Source organism: Pelobates fuscus, chromosome 8 (assembly GCF_036172605.1).
Source record: "Pelobates fuscus isolate aPelFus1 chromosome 8, aPelFus1.pri, whole genome shotgun sequence".
NCBI lineage: Eukaryota > Metazoa > Chordata > Amphibia > Anura > Pelobatidae > Pelobates > Pelobates fuscus.
The window spans coordinates 179,217,252-179,244,989 of NC_086324.1; the positions used below are offsets into that span (position 1 = coordinate 179,217,252).

At 47.8% G+C, this 27,738-nt stretch overlaps 1 protein-coding gene across 2 annotated transcripts in view; it reads right to left on the reverse strand.

Moving 5' to 3' along the window:
• Nucleotides 1-33: 33 nt before the first annotated feature.
• Nucleotides 34-27,738, reverse strand: part of RNF40 (ring finger protein 40) — a 57,358-nt gene continuing 29,653 nt past the window's right edge. For both annotated transcript variants that reach the window (XM_063430950.1, XM_063430949.1), the window contains exons 15-20: nucleotides 24,295-24,444; nucleotides 19,781-19,993; nucleotides 17,631-17,756; nucleotides 17,230-17,370; nucleotides 2,218-2,319; nucleotides 34-418 (exon numbers count right to left, since the gene is read on the reverse strand). In XM_063430950.1, coding sequence (XP_063287020.1) covers nucleotides 242-418; nucleotides 2,218-2,319; nucleotides 17,230-17,370; nucleotides 17,631-17,756; nucleotides 19,781-19,993; nucleotides 24,295-24,444 — 909 coding nt within the window. In that variant the 3' untranslated portion in view covers nucleotides 34-241. The remainder of the gene's footprint in view (nucleotides 419-2,217; nucleotides 2,320-17,229; nucleotides 17,371-17,630; nucleotides 17,757-19,780; nucleotides 19,994-24,294; nucleotides 24,445-27,738) is intronic.

The window sequence follows — 27,738 nt, forward strand, 5'->3', positions numbered from 1 at the left end:
GTAAAGTGGGCACAGAGAACAAAAACATCCAGGTAAATTGTGTTGGTCGCTTTATTGTCCCCCTTGAACAAACAAACCGCAACCCAGCGGCACAATCTGTGTCCATGTCAACAGTAAACGGATCGCATCTCCATGCGAATAGTACATTAATAACAGTTTTGGGGTGAAGTATCTGTGGTCTCAGTTGGAGGTGTCTTCAAACATCTCTTTTCCTGTATTTACAAAAGAAGTTGCTTTACATTTAGTTTATATAAATTCTATGGAAGTCGTGTGCTCCAAAGGCAGCATTGCACTTGGGACACTTCCTCTGCCGAGAGTCGTATCGAGTCTTCACGCACTCAAAGCAGAAAACATGGAAACACTTGGTAAGGACTGCGTCTTTCTTACGCGTATTGCAGCACGGACAAGTGAGGCGGGCCTGGGAATGTTAAATAAAAAAAAAATCAACAGGTTGGACATAGACTAGCTCACCCCACACTGTGCCCTTTATACCCCACCTCTGCACACGCTGCGCCCTTTATACCCCACCTCTGCACACACTGTGCCCTTTATACCCCGCCTCTCCACACGCTGCACCCTTTATTCCCCGCCTCTCCACACACTGCGCCCTTTATACCCCGCCTCTCCACACGCTGCGCCCTTTATTCCCCGCCTCTCCACACACTGCGCCCTTTATACCCCGCCTCTCCACACACTGCGCCCTTTATACCCGCCTCTCCACACACTGCGCCCTTTATACCCCACCTCTACACCCTTTATACCCCGCCTCTCCACATGCTGTGCCCTTTATACCCCGCCTCTCTACACGCTGTGCCCTTTATACCCCGCCTCTCTACACGCTGTGCCCTTTATACCCCGCCTCTCCACACGCTGTGCCCTTTATACCCCGCCTCTCCACACGCTGCACCCTTTATACCCCGCCTCTCCACACACTGTGCCCTTTATACCCCGCCTCTCCACACGCTGCGCCCTTTATACCCCGCCTCTCCACACGCTGCGCCCTTTATACCCCGCCTCTCCACACGCTGCGCCCTTTATACCCCACCTCTCCACACGCTGCACCCTTTATACCCCACCTCTCCACACGCTGCACCCTTTATACCCCACCTCTCCACACGCTGCACCTTTTATACCCCGCCTCTCCACACGCTGCACCCTTTATACCCCGCCTCTCCCCCACACTAGACCCTTTATACCCAGCCTCTCCACACACTACGCCCTTTATACCCAGCCTCTCCACACACTGCTCTATATACCCAACCTCCGCACACTGCTCTATATACCCAACCTCCGCACACTGCTCTATATACCCAACCTCCGCACACACCGTGCTCTATATACCCGGCCTCCGCACACACCGTGCTCTATATACCCAACCTCCGCACACACCGTGCTCTATATACCCAACCTCCGCACACACCGTGCTCTATATGCCCAACCTCCGCACACTGCTCTATATACCCAACCTCCGCACACTGCTCTATATACCCAACCTCCGCACACTGCTCTATATACCCAACCTCCGCACACTGCTCTATATACCCAACCTCCGCACACTGCTCTATATACCCAACCTCCGCACACACCGTGCTCTATATACCCGGCCTCCGCACACACCGTGCTCTATATACCCAACCTCCGCACACACCGTGCTCTATATACCCAACCTCCGCACACACAGTGCTCTATTTACCCGGCCTCCGCACTCACTTTAACAAAAAGAACAAAGGATACACGTAGCGCCAAAATAAATACAATATTGCGGTAAGTGATCAAAAAGGTACCAAGTAAAAGATAAAAATGTCCTTTTGAGGTTATAAAAGTCTTTAAAATGTTGAAAAGGATGTCTCCGGAGTGGTATCACACATCAATGGCATATGCAAAATAGAGAATATGGGACCAATAGTGCAGTATTGTAAGTCTATGGAGACATCTTATTCAACATTTGAAGACTTTTATAACCTCAAAAGGACCTTTTTATCTTTTACTTGGTACCTTTTTGATCACTTACCGCAATATTGTATTTATTTTGGCGCTCCCTGTATCCTTTGTTCTGTTTGTTTGATTTATCCTATTCAGGTGTGCAGCCCCCTTGTGATCAGTTATTGTAGCGCTGTTCCAACCATTCTTTGCCCTCATGCAGCCCCTTCCCTTGCCATCCAGTCTGTCACCCTATTCCTCTCATTGTGTACTAGAAGCCTGTCTTTCGTTCCTCACCCTGTATTCTTTAATCTCCTCTTGTAGGATTTGGTCGGCGTCTGCGTACACTTCCATTTTTTTCTGTTTCTCAAGTTTTCTGCGCAGCCGAGATATCTCTTCCTGTGAGAAAGTAATGAAAGTTACAATAAGCAGTAAATGCATAAATCAGTCAGACTCGGGGTAATCACTAAAGTGAGAATTCAAGGTGAATATTACATTTAAGATTTAATATTGTCTAACTCAGGCCTTACTTTTCTCACTTTCTTAAATAGTCCGGTTTGTTAATTAGGCTGAAAAAGGAAATTCCAAACTTGATGTTATCTTCACATCATCCTAAAACAGGAGGTAATATCATCATAATATCGTTGTTTACTACTGCCCATAGCAGTCAAGGTTAAACATGGATTAACAACCGAGCTTAAACCTGATAACTAATGGGGTGCAGGATCTCCCCGTACCATGTAAAGCTGATAACTAATGGGGCGCAGGATCTCCCCAAACCATGTAAAGCTGATAACTAATGGAGTGCAGGATCTCCCCGTACCATGTAAAGCTGATAACTAATGGAGTGCAGGATCTCCCCGTACCATGTAAAGCTGATAACTAATGGGGCGCAGGATCTCCCCGTACCATGTAAAGCTGAAAACTAATGGAGTGCAGGATCTCCCCGTACCATGTAAAGCTGATAACTAATGGGGCGCAGGATCTCCCCGTACCATGTAAAGCTGATAACTAATGGAGTGCAGGATCTCCCCGTACCATGTAAAGCTGATAACTAATGGAGTGCAGGATCTCCCCGTACCATGTAAAGCTGATAACTAATGGGGCGCAGGATCTCCCCGTACCATGTAAAGCTGATAACTAATGGAGTGCAGGATCTCCCCGTACCATGTAAAGCTGATAACTAATGGAGCGCAGGATCTCCCCGTACCATGTAAAGCTGATAACTAATGGGGCACAGGATCTCCCCGTACCATGTAAAGCTGATAACTAATGAGGCGCAGGATCTCCCCGTACCATGTAAAGCTGATAACTAATGGGGCGCAGGATCTCCCCGTACCATGTAAAGCTGATAACTAATGGAGTGCAGGATCTCCCCGTACCATGTAAAGCTGATAACTAATGGGGCGCAGGATCTCCCCGTACCATGTAAAGCTGATAACTAATGGGGCGCAGGATCTCCCCGTACCATGTAAAGCTGATAACTAATGGAGTGCAGGATCTCCCCGTACCATGTAAAGCTGATAACTAATGGAGTGCAGGATCTCCCCGTACCATGTAAAGCTGATAACTAATGGGGCACAGGATCTCCCCGTACCATCTAAAGCTGATAACTAATGGGGTATCTTTTGATTAAAATCTATTTATATACCATGTAAAGCTGATAACTAATGAGGCGCAGGATCTCCCCGTACCATCTAAAGCTGATAACTAATGGGGTATCTTTTGATTAAAATATATTTTTATTTCAACATATGTATTTGCATCATTTCTGTTATTGTTGTGGAGTTCATTTAAGCAACATTTTTCCCTTTGTGTTTTTTGGTGGTGGTGGTGTGTGTAGGGGTTGTGTGTGTGTGTGTGTATGGGGGTAGGGATTGGGGTGTGTATGGGGGTGGTGTGTGTATGGGGTAGGGTGTGTGTGTGTGTGTAGAGGTTGTGGGGTGTGTGTGTGTGTGTGTGTGTGTGTGTGAGAGGGGGTGTTTCTGTATTGCTTTTTTCTGATTTAGTAACCTGTTTATGATGCAGTGCAGTTGGGTAATATTTATTTACCTGAGTGCTGGCGTTGGCACTCGTTTCATTCTGCCATTTTGTTGAATTTTTGCCAGAGTGCAACACAATAGCTTTTTTTCTGGACTTGTGGTTTGTCACTCATAACAATGTGAGCAAATGCACAGTGATGTCATAGCAACTAAGGTAAACTTGGAAACACATCACAACACAAAACTATGCAAATCAAGCAATTCACACTAACCAAAATGTCTTAGATAAGTGACCATGAATAGACACAATAAATGAATTGAAAAAGGTCCAATATTACAACAGGGTATCACAAGACGAGAGAGACAACATGGTATCACAGGACAAGAGAGACATTAGGGTATCCCAGGACGAGGGAGACAATAGGGTATCCCAGGACGAGGGAGACAATAGGGTATCCCAGGACGAGGGAGACAATAGGGTATCCCAGGACGAGGGAGACAATAGGGTATCCCAGGACGAGGGAGACAATAGGGTATCCCAGGACGAGGGAGACAATAGGGTATCCCAGGACGAGAAGGACAATAGGGTATCCCAGGACGAGAAGGACAATAGGGTATCCCAGGACGAGAAGGACAATAGGGTATCCCAGGACGAGAAGGACAATAGGGTATCCCAGGACGAGAAGGACAATAGGGTATCCCAGGACGAGAAGGACAATAGGGTATCCCAGAGCGAGAAGGACAATAGGGTATCCCAGGACGAGAAGGACAATAGGGTATCCCAGGACGAGAAGGACAATAGGGTATCCCAGGACGAGAAGGACAATAGGGTATCCCAGGACGAGAAAGACAATAGGGTATCCCAGGACGAGAAGGACAATAGGGTATCCCAGGACGAGGGAGACAATAGGGTATCCCAGGACGAGGGAGACAATAGGGTATCCCAGGACGAGGGAGACAATAGGGTATCCCAGGACGAGGGAGACAATAGGGTATCCCAGGACGAGGGAGACAATAGGGTATCCCAGGACGAGAAGGACAATAGGGTATCCCAGGACGAGAAGGACAATAGGGTATCCCAGGACGAGAAGGACAATAGGGTATCCCAGGACGAGAAGGACAATAGGGTATCCCAGGACGAGAAGGACAATAGGGTATCCCAGAGCGAGAAGGACAATAGGGTATCCCAGGACGAGAAGGACAATAGGGTATCCCAGGACGAGAAGGACAATAGGGTATCCCAGGACGAGAAGGACAATAGGGTATCCCAGGACGAGAGAGACAATAGGGTATCCCAGGACGAGAGAGACAATAGGGTATCCCAGGACGAGAGAGACAATAGGGTATCCCAGGACGAGAAGGACAATAGGGTATCCCAGGACGAGAGAGACAATAGGGTATCCCAGGACGAGAGAGACAATAGGGTATCCCAGGACGAGAAGGACAATAGGGTATCCCAAAACGAGAGAGACAATAGGGTATCCCAGGACGAGAGAGACAATAGGGTATCCCAGGACGAGAAGGACAATAGGGTATCCCAGAACGAGAAGGACAATAGGGTATCCCAGGACGAGAAGGACAATAGGGTATTACAAAAAGTAAATCTAGAACTTCACTTTCCTGTAAACAGCCCTCTCCCTATCACCTCCCCTACATAACGGGTCATCAGAATCTGTCATTTGGAAACAGAATAGAGGGATCGAGAGACCGCAGATCACTAATGGCACACTTTTAGTCCTACTTTGCATCATGGTTTCACCTACATCGACAAATCCACAAGGTTGGAGTGAGTAGATGACAAAGCTACAGTTATAGGCGTAATATAACTAGAGGTACTCCGGAAAAAGTATATTAATCCAATCTGCCCACACAAAGCAATAAAGATAAGTAGATTTCAAAACCAGTCAGTCAGAGTAAAACTAGTTCTCATAAGGATAAACCAGATGTGAATTGTACCTCTGACGATGTAATATGGAACCTATTTATTTTATTGAAATAAATTCTTAAAGGAACGCTCAAGCAAACTTGGCAGCCAAATCATATAAAATGCCTAGAATGGCAAAGCAATCTTTGGCACTCTTGTACGCATTGTGATAGAGTCAGATTGGGTGCTAGAGACATTGAAACAGGAGTGAAATAGTCAATGGACAAAAGACAAAAATATATCAGTTACTCCTAGCAGGCTCTTTTGCTCTCAAAAGCTGGTGAAAGGGGGGGTGGGGCCTGACCATCATGGCAGAGAGTCGCACTCTGCTTGAGCTCCCGCACAATCCTGATAATAGCCCACCACAGCATTTTATGGGAAGGGCCCACTCGCTCCTCCCAATTAAAGGTATGTAGCAAACAGTCATACAACCAGAGTGAGACCCGCAGATACAAAGAGTGAAACTGAGGCCTAGTGCACATCACTCCCCCGACTTGGAGGTGCCATGTCGCTGTTATGACACATGCACGCCCCGTACCGGTGGGGTGATCCCGGTTCTGGAATATGGAATGAAATTAACAAGACAGAGGAAACAAGCAGTGACTCACCCAAGATGGCGGGCACAGCATGTATCGATGAACCCACCAACGCTGCACTTGACATCCTGAAGAGGCTGGACAGGCATTCTGGAAGAAGCTGGAGCATCAACCTGCCCCACATCAGCCAATTCACTTCCCCTGGCAAAAAACGCCTCCACGCTGCCACCAAGCAAGCCGAGATAGCGGAGGCCACGGCGATGGGCCCGAAAAACCATAGCACCCAAAAGGAGGCAGCTCAATCCTGGGACCAGTGGGAGCCAGTCAGATCAAGACAGGATGTGACACGTTCATAGTCTCTGACTACATCTCTGATGCAACGCCCAAAGAAGCACATGAAACTGGGGGACTGTTTCCTGCCCATGAAGGGCATAGGCTGAACGACACGCTATATACATGGTGACATCTCATACCATTATTTACCTGACTTACTACAGCTAACTATCTCACTTATGGATTGATAAGACTGCACACCTCCCACTCTCTACCCACTCTCTGACTTTTGTCGAAGTGTCGAAGTGAAACCGGGGTTGTTTCCGTGGTGTTCTATTGTCTGTTTTACACCCAGAAATGACAAAGTCCTGTTCGAACGTGTGTTTGAATCTTCGAACGGGACTTAGTCTCCAGCCGCAGTGTCGAAGGGTAGGGGAAGGTACAGCTCACCGCGTTCGACTGGATTAAAATGGCCGCCACCACGTGTTCGACTGTAATGGCGGCCACTTCGACAACTTCGACGGCTTCGGCACTTCGACTGCATTCGAAGTGCCAGTTCAAAAGTTGGAACACTGCTCCCAAGTATTTAAAGGGCCAGGAACAGCATACAAACATCCATTGGGCCCAAATACAAGTCTCAAAGGGCAATACCTTCCAGGGCCATAGTCGCAGGGCAGGAGGCTAGCAATAAGTCCTCTCCAATGCCCAGCGGCAAATGGCAGTTTGTCACAATTCTATTCAAATATATTTTTGGCTCCCAAACCAAAAGGAAAATGAAGACTTATTTTGGACCTGAAAAGAATAAATCTATAGCTCAAGAGCATGTCTTTCAAGATGGAGTCTATCACATCCATAAAACAGGCCATCCATCAGGGCGACTGGCTAACATCGATAGATCTGAAAGATGCATACTACCAGATCCCGATACATCACTCCCATCAGAAGTTCATAATGTTCTGGATGTCGGGAAAACACTATCAGTTCCAGGGCATGCCATTTGGTCTAAGCTTGGCACCAAGAACATTCTCGAAGATTCTCATAAGTTATTGCAATCCTGAGGAAGAGAGGGATCCAAGTATTCCACTATCCTGGTAGAAGCACAGGAATACCACACAGCAGTCCATGAGACAGAAGAGATGATCTTAACTCTGCAAGAATTTGGGTGGCTCACAGAGACAAAAGCAATCTCATTCCATCCAGACACAAAGTGTTCCTTGGAGCAAGTATAAACACAGAAGCTTCAACTACCTCTCTATCCCAAGATCGCATTGCTCGGATCAAGATTTTAGAAATACTTCCAAGGACAAGACTTTGAGCAAAAGATTATAGGAGTGTCCTGGGATCCCTCACGCCGACCATAGGTCTGGTCAGATGGACACATTGGAAGGCGAGACAGGCTCAGATGAACTTTCTCACACAGATCAACAAGTAAGCAATGAACTGGGATCAATGGATCATAATTCCCCAAGACCTGAAGCTTCAACTAAGGTGGTTGATAGAAGGATCCAACTTGACCAAGGGTTTTCCCCTGGAAGATCCCCAATGGGAAGTTATTACTACAGATGCAAGTACAAGAGGATGGGGAGCTCACTACAAGAACCTTGTTGCGCAAGGAGTATGGGACAACCAGACCCGTCTTCTTCACCCCCAACATACTGTAGATGAGGGCAGTATTCAAGTCACTGGGGGGAAGATGCTGTTGATAAGATGCTGTTGATAAGAACAAACAACAGGGTGGTTGCAGCCTATCTGAACCACCAAGGAGGCACAAAGAGCCAACAGCTGCTTTCGCAACTACAACCAATTATGCATTGGGCCATGATTCACCTGAAAGACCTAAAAGCGAAACAGAAAATACCTTAGCAGGAACAGAAAATACCTGTGGCGAAACCAACCTCGCCACTGTGAACTGGAGAAGCCTGGTTGCTAGCCTCCTGCCCTGCGACTACGGCCCATGGACATATTGCTCTATAAACACTATATTTGGGCATGTAATAATTTATATTGCTGCTACTGGCCCTTTAAAATCAGCGATGGACATATTGGGACTTTTGGGACTAATGTCCCTTTAAGACTTTGTAACATATCACAGTAATACTGTCTTAAATATTATGTAGGTATTTATGTGTTCAGTTAAACTGGGGATATGTAGAAATGTGTGTTTTATGTGTTAAATGTATCAGTATGTAATTTTATGTCTTTTACTGTCTTTTTGCAACCATGTGGTTAATGGAGTCTGACTCTAGTCCTAGATAATTGGATTACTTCTCCAATTATCTCCAGGGCAGAAGGGAGGAAGCCGGGATGCATTGTGGGGGATGTTTTACTTCTGTTTGAGTCAGATTGTGCCATGCTGCAAGCCAGGGCCCAAAAGATACTTTTAGTAACTTTTGAACCCCTGGTCGGATTCATGCCATTTTTTAATATGTTGTTCCCCTGAATTGATTGATTGTGGATATGTATTTTTTATGTGAATGTGATGTATGGTTTTAAAGTTATGAAAGTTGTGTAAAAGTATATTTTACTCTGTATGCATAATGGGATTATGTGTCACACTAAGGGGAGGGGATGTGTGGGAGGTAACATCTATGTCATTGGTTCTTTTATGCCTCCCCCTGGGTGTGGCCTGTATGTGTGAGTTGGAAATAAAAGCCAGGCTGGATGAGCCAGTCCAGAGTTCCTGCTTAACCCTCAAAATGAAGTGTTGTCTCGTTCTTGGGGGGAATTGGATTGTAAGCTGACTGCCAGGAGTGTAAGCGGATTGTATGCTTTTCTTGTTCAGCTGTTCCAGTTCGGAGTGTTATCTTGTATCCAGATCGGGAGTTTGGTGTTCTGCAGTAGCTGTGCCTGTCTCTAGGAAAGGGGATTATCGCCTAAACTGGGTTTTATCCTCTTGTAAGTGAAACGGTCCGTTACAATACCTTAGCAGACTTCTTGAGCAGAGCAAGTATAGAGCATGGGGAATAGTCTCTAAACAGGGAAGTCTTCCTACAGGTAGTGAGGACATGGGGAATACCACAAATAGACTTGATGGCCATGTTGAGTAATTTGCAAACAACCAGATTCTACTCAAGATTGGAAAGACAACCAAGCCGAAGCCCAGGATGCCCTATCCCAAAAGTGGGAGTTCGAGCTGGCTTACATTTTTCCACCAATACCACTAATCAGCAAAGTACTGAGGAAAATTTGGAAGGAGAATTGCAATCATGCCATCATGGCCGAGGAGACGTTGGTTTCCGCTCCTGTTACGAATGAGCCAAAGAGTCACAATAATACTTCCACTGAGAGGGGATTTGCTTGTCCAGGGTCCAGCAGTGCATCTAGAACCCCAGTCACTTCAGTTAGCAGCATGGTTCTTGAGAAAAACAACCTCTTAAAATCGGGCCTGTCAGAGTCTGTCTCTAATACTCTACTAAGATCCAGGAAAAGGTCTACGTTAGCCTCCTATTATAAAATATGGGGAAAGTTCTGCTCCTGGATGGTGGATAAGGGAATCCCTTGTGATGCACCTAGCATGGCAGACGTCCTGAAATTCCTTTAAGAGGGTCTGGATAAAGGGCTTAGTCTGAGCACTCTGAAAGTTCACGTTTCGGCAATTTCAGCCTTGACAAATTCCAGATGGGCTCTGGATCCTCTCATAATGAGGTTTTTTTTAGAGCAGTTTTGAGGATTAGACCACCTACCAAACAGTTGGCGCCTCCTTGGGAATTACCTCTAGTACTAAATGCTCTCATTAAAGTACCATTTAAGCCACTAGAAGAAATAGGAATTTATTTGCTCACCATGAAAACTCTATTCCTAATAGCTATTACATCGTCCAGAAGCATATCAGAGATCCAGGCATTGCGTTCTGAACATACTGTGTTCCATCAGGATAGTGTGGTGCTGATTACTAAACCTGACTTTCTTCCAAAAGTAGTTTCTAGTTCCAAGAAATTGTTCTATCTTCATTCTTTCTGAATCCGACTAACAAAGTAGTAGATGCCTAAAAGTCTACTTACTTAGATCAAAGCAAGAGGAAGAGCAAGAGAGGGAGACAAAGTGCGGAAGAGATGCGAGGGAATAGGATCGAGGGAGCAAGTGGTGGGGCGGGAGGACAGGAGCAGAGCAGAAACCTCTTGTGCTGTAGCAGGTGCAAATGAGCATAGGATGGCAGGGGGAGTGGGGTTGGGTGTTGTATTGATAAGGGTAGGAGAGAGATTAGAGATCTCTTTCCTGGTTGTAGAGATCTTCTCAGTGAAATGACATGCGAAGTTTGTGGTGGACAAGGTGGTGGAAGGAGGGGGAGTCACAGGGCGAAGAAAATAATCAAAAGTGTGAAACAGGTATTTGGGTTGATGGGACAGTGTGCTTATGAGGGTGTTGAAGTAGTTTACTTTTGCAGAGGAAAGAGCCATGCTGTAGGAGCGCAGCATAAATTTATAGTGGACAAAGTCAGATGCAAAGTGAGACTTTCTCCAGCAGCGTTCAGCAGTTCTGGAACATTTTTGGAGGTAACGGGTCAGCTTGGTGTGCCAGGGTTGTAGTTGGGGGCGCTTGCTGCGTTTAACTGTAGGAGGTGCCATGATGTCAAGTTGAGAGGAGAGAGTGGAGTTGTAGAGTGAGGTTGCAGAGATAGGGCAGTTGAGATTTGAGATGGGTAAAAAGAGTGTTTGGAGTTTGGTGGAGAAGTGCTGGAGATCGAGGGAGTTGAGGTTTCTGCGAGGTTGGAGAGTTGATGGTGGTGAAATTTTGGTATGGGGTATGCAGATGTTAAATGTTAGCAGATGGTGGTCAGACAAAGGAAATGGAACAGTGGAGAGATCAGAGGTGGTACAGAGATTGGTGAAGATGAGGTCAAGAGTGTTTCCTGCGGTGTGAGTTGCTGAGGTAGAAATCTGTGTGAGTCCAAAGGAGGAGGTTACAGAGAGCATACAAGAGGCATCACGGCAGTTGAGCTTGTTGATAGGGATATTGAAGCCCCCAAGTATGAGGGGAGTGCTAGAGGAAAGAAAGTGGGGTAACCAGGAGGGAAAGTGTTCAATAAATAGTTTAGGGTGACCGGAGGGGCGATAGATGATGGCAATTCTTAAAGTAGTGGGCTTAAAAAGGCGTACAGTGTGAACTTCAAAGGAAGTAAAGGATAGGGCAGGGGCAGGGAGGATAGGTTAAAAGGTACATTGAGGGGACAGAAAGATGCCTACACCACCTCCTTTACAGTCGAGTCTGGGAGTATGGGCGAACTGTAGACCACCGAAACATAAAGAAGCAGGAGTAGCGGTATCGGATGGGGACAGCCAGGTCTCAGTGAGTGCCAGTATTGTGAGTGAGTTAGAGATGCTGAGGTCAGATATAGCTGTAGATTTGATATTACTACAAATGGAGCGAGCGTTCCAGAGTGCATACTTAATTTTGGTAGAGGAGGATAAACTGCAGGGTATTTGGAGGAGGTTTGCATGGTTTCTGGTTATTTTAGTGTGAACAGATGAGGTGAGGGGCCCTGGGTTGGGAGAGACGTCGCCAGCTGCCAGAAGTAGGAGGAGAGATAGTGACAGGAGGTGTGAACGGGTTTTATATGGGTATCGACTAGGGTGAGATTGGGTTAGAGCAGGAGAGAGAGAATAGAGAAATGAGTGCAGGGCTTGAGATGAGAGAAGGGGGGAGTGTAGCAAAGATGGATTAATGTAAATGTGAGTGTATTGTTGAGGGAAGTGGGTGGAAGGGGATATTTTGATCCGGAGGGAGATAAGAGAGAAGGAGAGGAGGAGAGTATAGAGCATTGCTCTGATGGGTAGGTAATTAGAGGAAAGGAGAATGAGCAGAAGTAAGGAGGAGGACTGAGTGTTAGGGGTTAAGAAGGTGGATTGTGCTCATTACTGGTAGTGTTTGCAGCTGCTATTTGGAATTATCTAAAGTTGTGTGTGGGATTCTATCTATAAATGTAGTAAGGAACGAGGGGTGGGGTGGGGTGGTGAGGGGTGGGACCCTGAGCACTGTTCAGGTTTGCTAGAAGTGGTCTTTTAAAACTCAGACTGTGGAAGACAGAGATGATAGAGTCAAAACAGGACTGCAATAAAAGCTATGGAATGGAGATGCACAGAGGAGGTGAGGATTGGTCAAGCAAGACATTCGGGTGGGTATCAATAAAATAAGGGGGGGGGGAGCAGAAATAACAGAGAAAGTCTTTAGAGATAAGCAGAATGTTGAATAACATTTAAGTTAACAAACCAATGATGAGCATGGCAGTGAGCAACTAGCCTTAGCATCCAGGGCAAGACAAACCGCAGAATATATGCATGTATGTATGTATGCGCAAACACACACACACATATATATTTAGATAATTTCAAATAGCAGCTGCAAACACACACATATATTAAAGAACAAGCACACTCAGTTAAGATAAAATGACAAAGAAATGGAGTCCAAAAAGGCGACAGTAGGGGCGGAGCCTAACCAGCGAACTGGCAAGCCTAACCAGCGAACTGGCAAGACGTGTGCAGCAGGAGCTCCTGCCACACGGGCGCTGTTAATGCCCACCTGTTGAGCCATAGGTCACAAATCCTCCTACCAGTGTGCCCATGACACGGAGGAAGCCTACCGGAGCACACTGATATCAAACTCGACGCCCGGGATGACCGAGCACCGCGACGGCAGAGCGGGGCCTAGCTCGAGAGGAGGCAGGGAAAGACGGCCGCTTTCCCGCCAAAGGCAAACAGCCGCAAGCGACTACGAGTGCTTACCCCCCCCCCTATGGACCGGTGGGGGAGATCCCGGTCCCCGCCGGGCGGGGAGCCCCATACTCGACACCACATGAGTATGCCTGCAACTCCATCACGCAAGGTGGGAGCTGGGGCACCCAAGATGGCGGACATAAGCGTATCCAGAATAAGCAACAAGCAACAACCCGCCAAACAAGTCCACGACACACTAGTAAGCGATTCAACCGGTGGAAAACCGCAGCCGAACCTCCGGGCCACGCGGCCTATAGAGTCACAAAACAGAAGAGGCACAACCAAGATGGCGGCCCAACACAGGCCCCAAACAAGAGGCTCATACCTCAAGCGACTGATACAGCCCATGGAGGCGTTGGACCGGCTATATAAAAACTTCTGTGCAGTACTCCACAACTGTGGAGTGACAAACTACCAAGCAATGAAAGCAGTGGCCCTATGGATGCGCCCGGCAACCAGGCGCCGCCACTATGACGCACTACCGAGGGCCCCAAGAGCAACCGCCCTGTGGGGTAACTACAATCAACCAGCAAAGCGGGACACGACAATTGGACGGGCAGGTAAAATCTCCCGTTCCCACACAAGCAAGGACAAAAGAGCGACACACGTCCCACGTACACCCACCTCACCGGACCCAAGATTCCGAGCCAAACGCGGCCCACAGCGGCCCCATAGCCCCCAGACCCATGGCTTAAAAGCACCAGCCTGTAAACTGACCCAAGACCGAAAGGGCAAAGTACGTTGCCTCCTACAATCAATAACCCTGGAGAAGCCATCAGCCCTCAGCAAGCACCTACCTACCATGGGAGTCGGTTGACACCGGACTGAATAATTGCAGCGAGCGGCCGCTGGCGGCAACAACAGCCGAGAGCTGTGCAATATTTACAGGACTGAGCGTTATTTACCTTGAGGGACTCTACTGTTTTATGCAGCACAAGCAACCTTTATTGTTAGTTTATACATGCCTCACACGCTTAGCCAGCCACTATGTCAAGCTAGGCTTCCCCTCTTGAGCCTGCACCCTTTTAGACCCCCTGCCTAGACCCACAGCTCAACCTGTTTTAATGTGCCAGTACAAAGTGCACTTTCCTAACACACATCTGACAAACAAGACAATATACAGGGAAAGTGCTGTGGAACAAGGGACCTCACAATTAGGCTGACCAATTTAATAAGCCACTCAACAAACAATCACCATCACACACACAACTAACTCGACCAGTCAGCTGTGCGGGTCACCTACTTGTTTAGTCTGTCTCTCATGTACACAATGCACCATCTTTACCCAGTTAAAAAGCACATATAGTCAGCCAGTACAGCTTGCCCTCGCATCACATGTTTATTGTTACTCCACTGACTATTGTTCGTTTATTTTTTCTTGACTAGCTTAAAAAAAAAAATGTGCAACTATATCTTATGCCACAATTGTTTAACCGTGTTTTAGCTTGGTACATGCTACTGCTGCTGTGGCAAAGCATGAAAGCTTGTAATAATATCTCTTGCACGAAAAAAATAAAGAATTAAAAAAAAAAAAAAAAAAAAAAAGGCGACAGTAGCTGTATTGACTCTTTATGGTCAGCTCAAATATCGTTATCAAACCTTCTGGACTTGAACATACTCTCTATTACTACCAAACTGGGATGGATTTTGCAGGTTATTCAGTGAAAATTCCATACGTTTGTCAGAAGTGGTTAATACATTTTAACAGGAAAACCTTTTTCAGAATTGACCCCAGACACGGAGCACCAAGACCAAGATTGTCGAGTTGGTGCGTGGAATGAGATCTGAATCCCTTCCATGCAGATCTACCAGAAGTATTTTTTATTCCATTGTCATGGAAAAGGAAACAAACGTTTATTGCAGTTCATGACTGGACAAATAACGTACAAGCAGGAAATTGTCCTTTGGTCTGCAGGACGATGAAAGGAAAGTCTCCTTTAAAATACCAAGAGTCGTGTTTATCTACGTTGGAATCAGAATTAAAACAGTAATCATGGAAACTCTTTATTGTGTTTGATAAATTTCAGAATTAAAAACTATGAATGTAATTAATAAATCGTCCACATAGATCAAACACCATGATAAAATGAAGGGCTATACTAATGTTAGATAGATGGATATATTATCATTCTTTATAAAGACAAACTAAAACAAATTATCATTATTTTTAGGATAATTCAAGTTTTGTGTTCCAGACTTGTGAAAATTCAAGGGTTATTGTGATGAAATACTGTCACTGACATATGGGCCCTGTATAAAGCATGTGATTTCTCTGGTTTATTGTTAGGGTTCCTATATGTGTGGGATATTTAATGGTTTATGTTTTGTGATCTGGAACTCTAGTGCCTGGGGGATAATTGGGTTAAGCAAATGTCTCTTTTGGATATGGTATTGATCATTACCATATCAAAGGACTTCCTATCTGAGAGGCAGGCAAGACATATGGCAGATGTGAGCCCAGACTTCCAGGCCACTTCTGTGTGACTTCCCACACCCTACAGAATAGCTCTGCTGGAGTCCAAGCTTCAAAGAGGAACTGGGGTTGTAAGCTAGGACCCTCCATGTAATCCAATGAACCCCTTTTGAAATGGGAAATGTACTTTTGAGGTGTTTGAAATTGTATTTTCTTTTTGTATCTGGGAGATAATTGAATTGTACAGTTCCTGACTCAATTATCTCGCAGGCACAGGGGAGGAGTTTGTGTGTATTGGTATTTTGTGTCTGAATTATGGATTTCTCTGTGTCTGAGAGGGGACTGAATTGTCTCTCAGGCACAGAGGATCCTGAGAGGGATTGCCCTGGGGGGTTGGTTCCCCTGCATGGGAATTTTGCGTAAAAGGCCGTGTGTGGCCCTGAATAAAACAAATTGATTTGTACCTCCAGGACTCTGTGTCGCCCAGTTACTGGGGGAAGAATAGATAGGTGTCTTTGTGCTGTAAGTGGTTCTAGAGTGGCGGAGGGAAGGAATTCGCGGAGGTAACCGGTCGGGTTACCCGAAGTCCGCTACAGTTATCTTTGCGGATGTTTTTATTGGAAGATTTTGTTTTTTACTTTGATTTGTTGTCAGTTGAACTCTATCAGAGTTGTGAATTCCACGATTTGCCAGTTATAGTCGCAGACACTGGTAAGGTGGGGCTCAGTCCTATCTAGATGGGTCCTAACCTGATGGTCGATGCTCTGTTCCGTTAGTCATCACGTTAAATCTATTTTATTCAGGTTTGGTTGTTTAGCTTTGCTGCTATATGGAGTAATAAAGAAGGATTTCAGCTTAATATTCCTCCATGTCCTTAATAAAATCAACATTAAAGATTCCTGAATAGAATAACACCAGCGACAAAATGTGAAAAATTCCTTAACCCCTTAAAGACACATGACGTGTGTGACATGTCATGATTCCATTTTATTCCAGAAGTTTGGTCCTTAAGGGGTTAAAGGATCACTATAGGGTCAGGAACACAAACATGTATTCCTGACCCTATAGTGAAAACCCACCATTTAGGAGGCTTGCCCCCCACCTTAGCCCCCTCAGAATGGGTTAAAACTCACCTTATTTTCAACTCTCCACGGGTCTGCTGGCACTGACATCTTAAAAATTGGGAAAAGCATTCGATCAGCAAGGAGGCGGAGCCAAACGCCGTTTTGGCCAATCAGCACCTCCTCATAGACATACATTGAATCAATACATCTCTATGAGGAAAATTCAGCGTCTCCATTCAGAGCGTGGGGACGCTGAGCGGCAGGGCTGCCCTCAGTGCAAGGGCTAAGGCCTGCTTACTGTTCTCATTGTAGCCCTGAATATCCAGATATTTACAGAATATAATAATACCTCCTCCCCATTGTTCTCCTGTAAAGCATTCTCTGTGACCTGTGTAACCCGTTACCTGTGCTCGTTTTAGGCTGAACGATTCCTTCTCCTTAGCACTACGATTCTCACACACAAAGCTCTGGGTGTCCTTCAAAGTGCTTAATATATGTTCAAGCTGAACCTTCAAGTCTTCAGCAAGCTGAGCAGCTTCCACAGCCTTAGAAACAACATAAAACAGATAGAATGTTAGACACTACAAACACAATATGCACAGCATACAGAAAACAGGAACTGACCAACACAATGGGAAGAACAGGAGGGACGCTGTAAATAATGAGCCAACAAAGGCGGGTTAAAGAACCAGGGGTGAAGTGCACAAGGAGGAAACAGATGGAACGATAGGGGGATTGAGAAGGTTAGGAAGGCTGAGAGAATATCACTGCACGGTATAGGAGGTTCAAATTAACCAATCCTCACCTTCCGCTTGTGCAGTTCTAATGCCTGTGTTCGCAGGGCCAGCTCCTTCTCTATGGAGGATAGCGACGTGTGTAAAATGCGTTCTCTCTCCTCCAGCTTCTGCACCTGTAACAGCTGTGCATCCACCTGCACAGAAACACCTCAAATTCAAACGGAACCCCCAAATATTACCACGGACACAGATTCAGTTGGAATCCACATAGGACAGTCCGTCACACTAACACAGCGCTCAGGGTTACACACACACACACACTATAACACAGCGCTCAGGGTTACACGCACACACTATAACCCAGCGCTCAGGGTTACACACACACACACACACTATAACCCAGCGCTCAGGGTTACACACACACACACACTATAACACAGCGCTCAGGGTTACACGCACACACACTATAACACAGCGCTCAGGGTTACACACACACACACACTATAACACAGCGCTCAGGGTTACACACACACACTATAACAGCGCTCAGGGTTACACACACACACTATAACACAGCGCTCAGGGTTACACACACACACACACTATAACACAGCGCTCAGGGTTACACGCACACACACTATAACACAGCGCTCAGGGTTACACGCACACACACTATAACACAGCGCTCAGGGTTACACACACACACTATAACCCAGCGCTCAGGGTTACACGCACACACACTATAACACAGCGCTCAGGGTTACACGCACACACACTATAACACAGCGCTCAGGGTTACACACACACACTATAACCCAGCGCTCAGGGTTACACGCACACACACTATAACCCAGCGCTCAGGGTTACACACACACACACACACTATAACACAGCGCTCAGGGTTACACACACACACTATAACCCAGCGCTCAGGGTTACACGCACACACACTATAACCCAGCGCTCAGGGTTACACACACACACACACACTATAACACAGCGCTCAGGGTTACACGCACACACACACTTTAACACAGCGCTCAGGGTTACACACACACTATAACAGCGCTCAGTGTTACACACACACACTATAACAGCGCTCAGGGTTACACACACACACACACTATAACACAGCGCTCAGGGTTACACACACACACACACACTAACACAGCGCTCAGGGTTACACGCACACACACACTTTAACACAGCGCTCAGGGTTACACACACACTATAACAGCGCTCAGTGTTACACACACACACACACACACACACTTTAACACAGCGCTCAGGGTTACACACACACACACTATAACAGCGCTCAGGGTTACACACACACACACTATAACACAGCGCTCAGGGTTACACGCACACACACTATAACACAGCGCTCAGGGTTACACGCACACACACTATAACACAGCGCTCAGGGTTACACGCACACACACTATAACACAGCGTTCAGGGTTACACACACACACACTATAACCCAGCGCTCAGGGTTACACACACACACTATAACACAGCGCTCAGGGTTACACACACACACTATAACACATCGCTCAGGGTTACACACACACACACTATAACACAGCGCTCAGGGTTACACACACACTATAACCCAGCGCTCAGGGTTACACACACACACACTATAACACAGCGCTCAGGGTTACACACACACACACTATAACAGCGCTCAGGGTTACACACACGCACACACTATAACACAGCACTCAGGGTTACACACACACACTATAACAGCGCTCAGGGTTACACACACACACTATAACAGCGCTCAGGGTTACACACACACACTATAACAGCGCTCAGGGTTACACACACACTATAACAGCGCTCAGGGTTACACACACACACTATAACAGCGCTCAGGGTTACACACACACACTATAACACAGCGCTCAGGGTTACACACACACTATAACAGCGCTCAGGGTTACACACACACACTATAACAGCGCTCAGGGTTACACACACACACTATAACAGCGCTCAGGGTTACACACACACACACACTATAACAGCGCTCAGGGTTACACACACACACTATAACAGCGCTCAGGGTTACACACACACTATAACAGCGCTCAGGGTTACACACACACACACACACTATAACAGCGCTCAGGGTTACACACACACTATAACAGCGCTCAGGGTTACACACACACACACTAACAGCGCTCGAGTTGGCGCTCTGTACCTGTGTTTTGAGTCCCTGCACCTGCTCAGCCAGCTCCTCTTTCTCCTCTCTGAGCAGTTTGTGAATCTGATTAGATTTGATTCGCTCAGACATGAGTTTGAAGTTTGCATCGTCTTTCTCCCTGAGTTGCTGCATTAATCGGATATTCTGCTCTTGCATGTCTTCAAACGCCTGTCCAGTGACATCCATCTCTGACAGCAGAGCCTCCTCTTCCTAAAAAGAAAGAGTAAAATCTTCGACCACAGATACACAGTGTCGACAACCAAACAAATTACCGAATGCCAGACCATCCATATGTGGAGTGTGCCGCTCGTTAACCCTAGTAACCTCTGTCACACCTCCACCAACCACAATAACCTGAACATTCCAAGCGGTCGGATATCTTAGGCCACAAACGGAGACAGCGGTATTTGGTTGTGGAGTGTATGGAACTAAAATCGGACACTCGACGGCGCGAACACCGCTGCGACTTCTACCTTCAGTTACATTCCTGGGGATTCAGACGAACAGAGTGGCGTTCGTGGAGAGCAAACCTTGTGGGAAACTGTGTGTTTTGGGGTGATTATTATTATATATGTCCTGGACCTGAGAGGTAATGTAATTATGTTGTATATTTTGGCTCAGTTTACTCTCAGGTCCAGTGGGAAATGCCCCTGGAATGTGTATTTGAAAACCCCTTGCATGGGGACTCACCAGGTTTTTTGCCTTCTTTTGGATCAACAGCAAAAGCATATGTGAGGAAGACTGAACTTGATGGACGCAAGTCTCTTTTCAGCTATGTAACTATGTAACATTAAAGGTCGTGTGTAGCTCCATTAAAATCAGTTATACCTCCAGAGCGGAGTGTCGTCCAGTTGCTGAGGAGGAGGTGGGAAATTCCTGGAGTAATTTTCTGTGTTCGGCTGTTCCCTTGGGAGTATTCTACTAGTTCCTGAGTGTATGTTGGAGAAACCAGAGGCGGAGAGTCCCTGCTAGGACTAGGGCTCCGCTACAGGAGCGTTCGTGGATTGTTTCCTGACTCGGTCGTTTCCCAAACGAGGACCTCCCCAGTGCCCATTAGAATGTTCACACCATTTAATCAGAACGTTCGCACATGCAACATAAGTGTGAAACCGCAAGGGAAGTAATTAATGAATGCTCCCCTGGGTGGCCACCATTTCGTACAGACTAATGCCGTCCAGGCGGAGCCTTCATACCCCGAAAGGAGACCCTTCCCTTGCAGGGTTTCACACAGAGACCTTGCAAGCGGAGCCTGGTCGAGGATGGTACCGCAGCGAGGGCCTCCGAGATTGGTGTGGGCACTTCTGGGCCACTGGATATTTTGTCGGGCTTTGCTGTGCCTGCTGGGACAAAGAGACCAGCTCTTTTCCTGCGGACGGGCTGTTTCCTGCGATTGGTCTCCCAGGTACAGAGGCTCATGGGATGAAGAAACCCTGTCCCCGGATGTGGGAAACCCTGAGTTTTGGTGGTGGGCTTTAGGAGACAAAGGGACAAAGCCCTTTCCTGCGTTAGGTTCCCGGGGAGGGGGAGGAACCGGTCCATGGACTACACTAAGTTGGACTACGCTACAGGAGATACGCACGGCCCAAGGTCTACCAGCCAGGCCAGGCTCAAGGCGGATTTGATTACCAGCCTCATAGAGGACGACCTATAAAGAGACGGGGCCGCGGCATCACAAGCGGTGGCCGAGAAAGATGCCTTCGACAAGGAGATGGACCACCGTCTGGCTTACTACGGAGAAAGCCCATCCGAGGAGATCCTAAACAGAACCATCTCAGAGGTACAGACCTACCTCCTGGCCCAGCTGGGACGGGCAGCGGAGGCAACTCCAGTGAGCGCAGCCTCTGACGAACAGAAGCAAAAGGTGCCGTACGCAGTGTTCAAAATGTTCAACGAAACAGAGGAGGACAATGACGAATTCCTCCAACACTTCGAAAGATTATGCCTCTTGCACAAAATTAACCCCCCCTGCCTGGGTCCTCCTGCTTGCCGGGAAGCTAAGCGGTAAAGCTGCCGATGCCTGTAGAGCCGTGCCAGCAGAAGGACTGAGAGATTACGACCTGGTGAAAAAGGTCCTGCTGGCCCGATATGCGGTGACCCTGGAGGCGTATCGCAGGAAATTTCGGGAGTCCAAAAGGGGGAGCCAAGATTCCCATGCTGAATGGACTTGCCACATGACCCGGGCAGCCCAAAATTGGCTACACTCCCAAGACGCTAAGTCCCCCAAGGTCATCCTCTAGCTGTTCCTACTAGAACACTTTTACAATGGCCTCTCCCCTGAGATGCAAGAATGCGTGAGAGACAGGCAACCCAAAACCCTCGCCGAAGCGGCACAACGAGTACCTCGATGCCTGCCGACATCACCGTTCCGCTCCTGTGCCCAACTTCAGACCCCCCCCGCGCCCGGCAGGCCCAGCCGCCTTGCAACCCAGATACCCACCTGGCCCGGGCCCAAACCGGAGGATACCACCGCAGGCTGGCTCTAGGTGTCATCAGTGCCAGCAACCCGGCCACTTCAAGAGAGAGTGCCCACAGCTCAGATGCCGACCCCAGTTTGGCCGCCCAGGCCCCACGAGCCGCAGCCCACTGCTATCAGGCTCCCCCCTCATACCCACCGATCCCCAGTGAAGACGCCTGGCTCGTCCTACACAAGGTGGACCACCTTCAAGCTGCCAACGACAACAGGGCATACCACAGGCAGCCAGTCCGGCTGAACAAGCGCACCGTTCAGGGGCTACGAGACTCCGGGGCCACTCTGACTCTGGTACAAATTCCGGCTTATCGCAGAGGCCGAGAAGAACTGCGGAACAGTTGCTGTCCGGGTAGCTGGGGGAAACGTCTACTATCTGCCACGGCCCACCTCGACTGGGGCAACGGAGACAAGAGGGTGGAGGTCGGGCTCATGGATGGACTAGCCCCAGAAGTATTACTCGGAAACGACCTGGGCCACCTCACCTCCACTTTTGTGCAAACTCGACCCCGGGGTAGACCTACTCCGTTAAGATCAGGCTGCAGGCACGGCTCACACTCTGAGGCTCAGGTAGGCACACAAACTCCTTCCACTACCCCAACACCCCGCAGCCGCCCCGGTAGGCAGCCCCCCGAGCTAGTCCCTAGAAACCCATTCCCTGTAGTCGCCCATGCAGGAATGCTCCTCGTGCTAGTTCCCCGGCCCCAGGCCCCATTGGTCCCCCCCTTGCCCCTGGTCCCTTGCCCTGGAATACCCCTGCTGAGTTTCATAGGAAGACCCTACCCTCCAGGCACATAGAGATAGGGCCGCCACTAGCCAGGTGGGGAAGGACAGGGAAAAGTTTATCTGGGAGGGGGGCTTACTATATCGCATAGCAGAGAAAGGACCTGACTTTCTCCTGACAGCTCCTACTACCACCAAGCAGTTGGTGGCACCCAGGAAATATCGTCATGAGCTGCGGAAGATAGCTTACGATATTCCCCTGGCAGTGCATTTGGGAAGGGGCCGTACTGAGCATCGGCTAACCCAAAGCTTTTTCTAGCGCAGGCATTTCCTATCTGAGGCAGTACTGCCAGACCTGTGATGTTTGCCAGAAAGTGGGGAAGCGGGGCGATCGGCGCAAGGCCAAGCTCCCAATCATTGAAGACCACTTCGGCAGAGTAGCTGTCGATACCATAGGTCCCCTGGCAAGAAGTTCATTCTGACCATTATGGACTATGCGACTCAGTACCCAGAGTCGGTCGCAAAGAACAACAGCCGAAGCCCTGATGCGAGTGCTCTCCCGGATGGGATTTCCCCGGGAAATCCTTTCGGACCGGGGTTCCCAGTTTACTGCCGAGATGACCCACCAACCGTGGAGGTTATGCGGTATTAAACAGATCCTAAGCTCCGCCTATCACCCCCAAACCAATGGCCTGTGTGAGCGCTTCAATGGCATGTTGAAGCAGATGCTCCATACCTTTGTAGCGACCCGCAAGGATTGGGAAATATTCCTGCCGCATATCCTGTTCGCCTATCGGGAGGTGCCCCAGGAAACCACAGGATTCTCCTTGTTTGAATTAATATTCGGGCGGAGAGTTAGAGGGCCCCTAGACCTTGCCCGGGAACACAGGGAGGGGGCTGGGGAACACGAAGGAACCCCCATCATCCCATATTGGCTGGATTTCATGGAACGACTGGAGGAACTCACTCACCTGGTGTGCAGGAACCTCCAAGCGGCTCACAGACGCCAGCGCACGTGGTATGATCAGGGAGCCAAGAAGCGTAGCTTTCAAGTCGGTCAGAAGATTTTGGTTCTGAAAACTGTCCTGTATACCACGTTGGCCACCCACCGGTGGGATCCCCTGATCATCTGGCGTCTGGGATCCCCTGATCATCTGGGATCCCCTGAACAGCCTTATTACACACATTATTTATTACCAAATTGGGAGAAAGATACTTCAGGTTTCACCAGCTATATTGAGTGTCACAACAGTTAGCATAAAAAACATGACTTTAAAGGTCCAGGGCTCTGTGCCACCCACCTGCCAAATTAAACACTCACCTGTTTGGTGGCGCTCAGTTTTCTCTGAAGATGCTCAATCTGCTCCTCAGCCAGTTTTATTTTCCTCAGAGCTTCCTCATCTGCGAGTTTCTTCCTCTCCCTACGATCCTTTTCTTCTAGTGACTGCACACGAGAGCGCAGCTCCTCCACCTGCCAGAGTGCAATGTTAGAGAGCAAAGAATAACACAATCCTACCAGAGAGAGCATCATTGCAGAGAGTGACACAATCCTACCAGAGAGCGCCATTATAGAGAGTGACACAATCCTACCAGAGAGCACCATTAGAGAGAGTGACACAATCCTACCAGAGAGCACCATTAGAGAGAGTGACACAATCCTACCAGAGAGCACCATTATAGAGAGTGACACAATCCTACCAGAGAGCACCATTAGAGAGAGTGACACAATCCTACCAGAGAGCACCATTAGAGAGAGTGACACAATCCTACCAGAGAGCACCATTACAGAGAGTGACAAAATCCTACCAGAGAGCACCATTAGAGAGAGTGACACAATCCTACCAGAGAGCACCATTACAGAGAGTGACACAATCCTACCAGAGAGCACCATTAGAGAGAGTGACACAATCCTACCAGAGAGCACTATTACAGAGAGTGACACAATCCTACCAGAGAGCACCATTAGAGAGAGTGACACAATCCTACCAGAGAGCACCATTACAGAGAGTGACACAATCCTACCAGAGAGCACCATTAGAGAGAGTGACACAATCCTACCAGAGAGCACCATTACAGAGAGTGACACAATCCTACCAGAGAGCACCATTAGAGAGAGTGACACAATCCTACCAGAGAGCACCATTACAGAGAGTGACAAAATCCTACCAGAGAGCACCATTAGAGAGAGTGACACAATCCTACCAGAGAGCACCATTAGAGAGAGTGACACAATCCTACCAGAGAGAACCATTACAGAGAGTGACAAAATCCTACCAGAGAGCACCATTACAGAGAGTGACAAAATCCTACCAGAGAGCACCATTAGAGAGAGTGACACAATCCTACCAGAGAGCACCATTAGAGAGAGTGACACAATCCTACCAGAGAGCACCATTAGAGAGAGTGACACAATCCTACCAGAGAGCACCATTAGAGAGAGTGACACAATCCTACCAGAGAGCACCATTACAGAGAGTGACAAAATCCTACCAGAGAGCACCATTAGAGAGAGTGACAAAATCCTACCAGAGAGCACCATTACAGAGAGTGACACAATCCTACCAGAGAGCACTATTACAGAGAGCGACACAATCCTTCCAGAGAGAGACACAATCCTACCAGAGAGCACCATTACAGAGAGTGACACAATCCTTCCAGAGAGCGCCATTACAGAGTGACACAATCCTTCCAGAGAGCGCCATTACAGAGAGTGACACAATCCTACCAGAGAGCACCATTACAGAGAGTGATACAATCCTTCCAGAGAGCACCATTACAGAGAGTGACACAATCCTACCAGAGAGAGCGCCATTACAGAGAGTGACACAATCCTTCCAGAGAGCGCCATTATAGAGAGTGACACAATCCTTCCAGAGAGCGCCATTATAGAGAGTGACACAATCCTTCCAGAGAGCGCCATTACAGAGAGAGACACAACCCTACCAGAGAGCACCATTATAGAGAGTGACACAATCCTACCAGAGAGCACCATTACAGAGAGTGACACAATCCTACCAGAGAGCGCCATTATAGAGAGTGACACAATCCTTCCAGAGAGCGCCATTATAGAGTGACACAATCCTTCCAGAGAGCGCCATTATAGAGTGACACAATCCTACCAGAGAGAGACACAACCCTACCAGAGAGCGCCATTATAGAGAGTGACACAATCCTTCCAGAGAGCGCCATTACAGAGAGTGACACAATCCTACCAGAGAGCACCATTACAGAGAGTGACACAATCCTACCAGAGAGCGCCATTATAGAGAGTGACACAATCCTTCCAGAGAGCGCCATTATAGAGAGTGACACAATCCTTCCAGAGAGCGCCATTACAGAGAGAGACACAACCCTACCAGAGAGCACCATTATAGAGAGTGACACAATCCTACCAGAGAGCACCATTAGAGAGAGTGACACAATCCTACCAGAGAGCACCATTACAGAGAGTGACACAATCCTACCAGAGAGCACCATTAGAGAGAGTGACACAATCCTACCAGAGAGAGCACTATAACAGAGAGTGACACAATCCTACCAGAGAGCACCATTATAGAGTGACACAATCCTACCAGAGAGCACCATTACAGAGAGTGACACAATCCTTCCAGAGAGAACCATTACAGAGAGCGACACAATCCTACCAGAGAGCACCATTACAGAGTGACACAATCCTACCAGAGAGCACCATAACAGAGAGTGAAACAATCCTACCAGAGAGCACCATTACAGAGAGTGACACAATCCTACCAGAGAGCACCATTACAGAGAGTGACACAATCCTAGCAGAGAGAGCACCATTACAGAGAGTGACACAATCCTACCAGAGAGCACCATTACAGAGTGACACAATCCTACCAGAGAGCACCATTACAGAGAGCGACACAATCCTACCAGAGAGCACCATTACAGAGTGACACAATCCTACCAGAGAGCGCCATTACAGAGACCGACACAATCCTACCAGAGAGCACTATTACAGAGAGTGACACAATCCTACCAGAGAGCACTATTACAGAGAGTGACACAATCCTACCAGAGAGCACCATTACAGAGTGACACAATCCTACCAGAGAGCACCATTACAGAGAGCGACACAATCCTACCAGAGAGCACCATTACAGAGTGACACAATCCTACCAGAGAGCGCCATTACAGAGACCGACATAATCCTACCAGAGAGAGCGCCATTACAGAGACCGACACAATCCTACCAGAGAGCACCATTACAGAGTGACACAATCCTACCAGAGAGCGCCATTACAGAGACCGACACAATCCTACCAGAGAGCACCATTACAGAGTGACACAATCCTACCAGAGAGCGACACAATCCTACAAGAGAGCACCATTACAGAGAGCGACACAATGCTTCCAAAGAGAGACACAATCCTACCAGAGAGCGCCATTACAGAGAGTGACACAATCCTACCATAGAGCACCATAACAGAGAGAGACACAATCCTACCAGAGAGCGCCATTACAGAGAGTGACACAATCCTACCAGAGAGCGCCATTACAGAGAGTGACACAATCCTACCAGAGAGCACCATAACAGAGAGAGACACAATCCTACCAGAGAGCACCATTAGAGAGAGTGACACAATCCTACCAGAGAGCGCCATTACAGAGAGTGACACAATCCTACCAGAGAGCACCATTAGAGAGTGACACAATCCTACCATAGAGCACCATAACAGAGAGTGACACAATCCTACCAGAGAGCACCGTTACAGAGAGTGACACAATCCTAGCAGAGAGCACC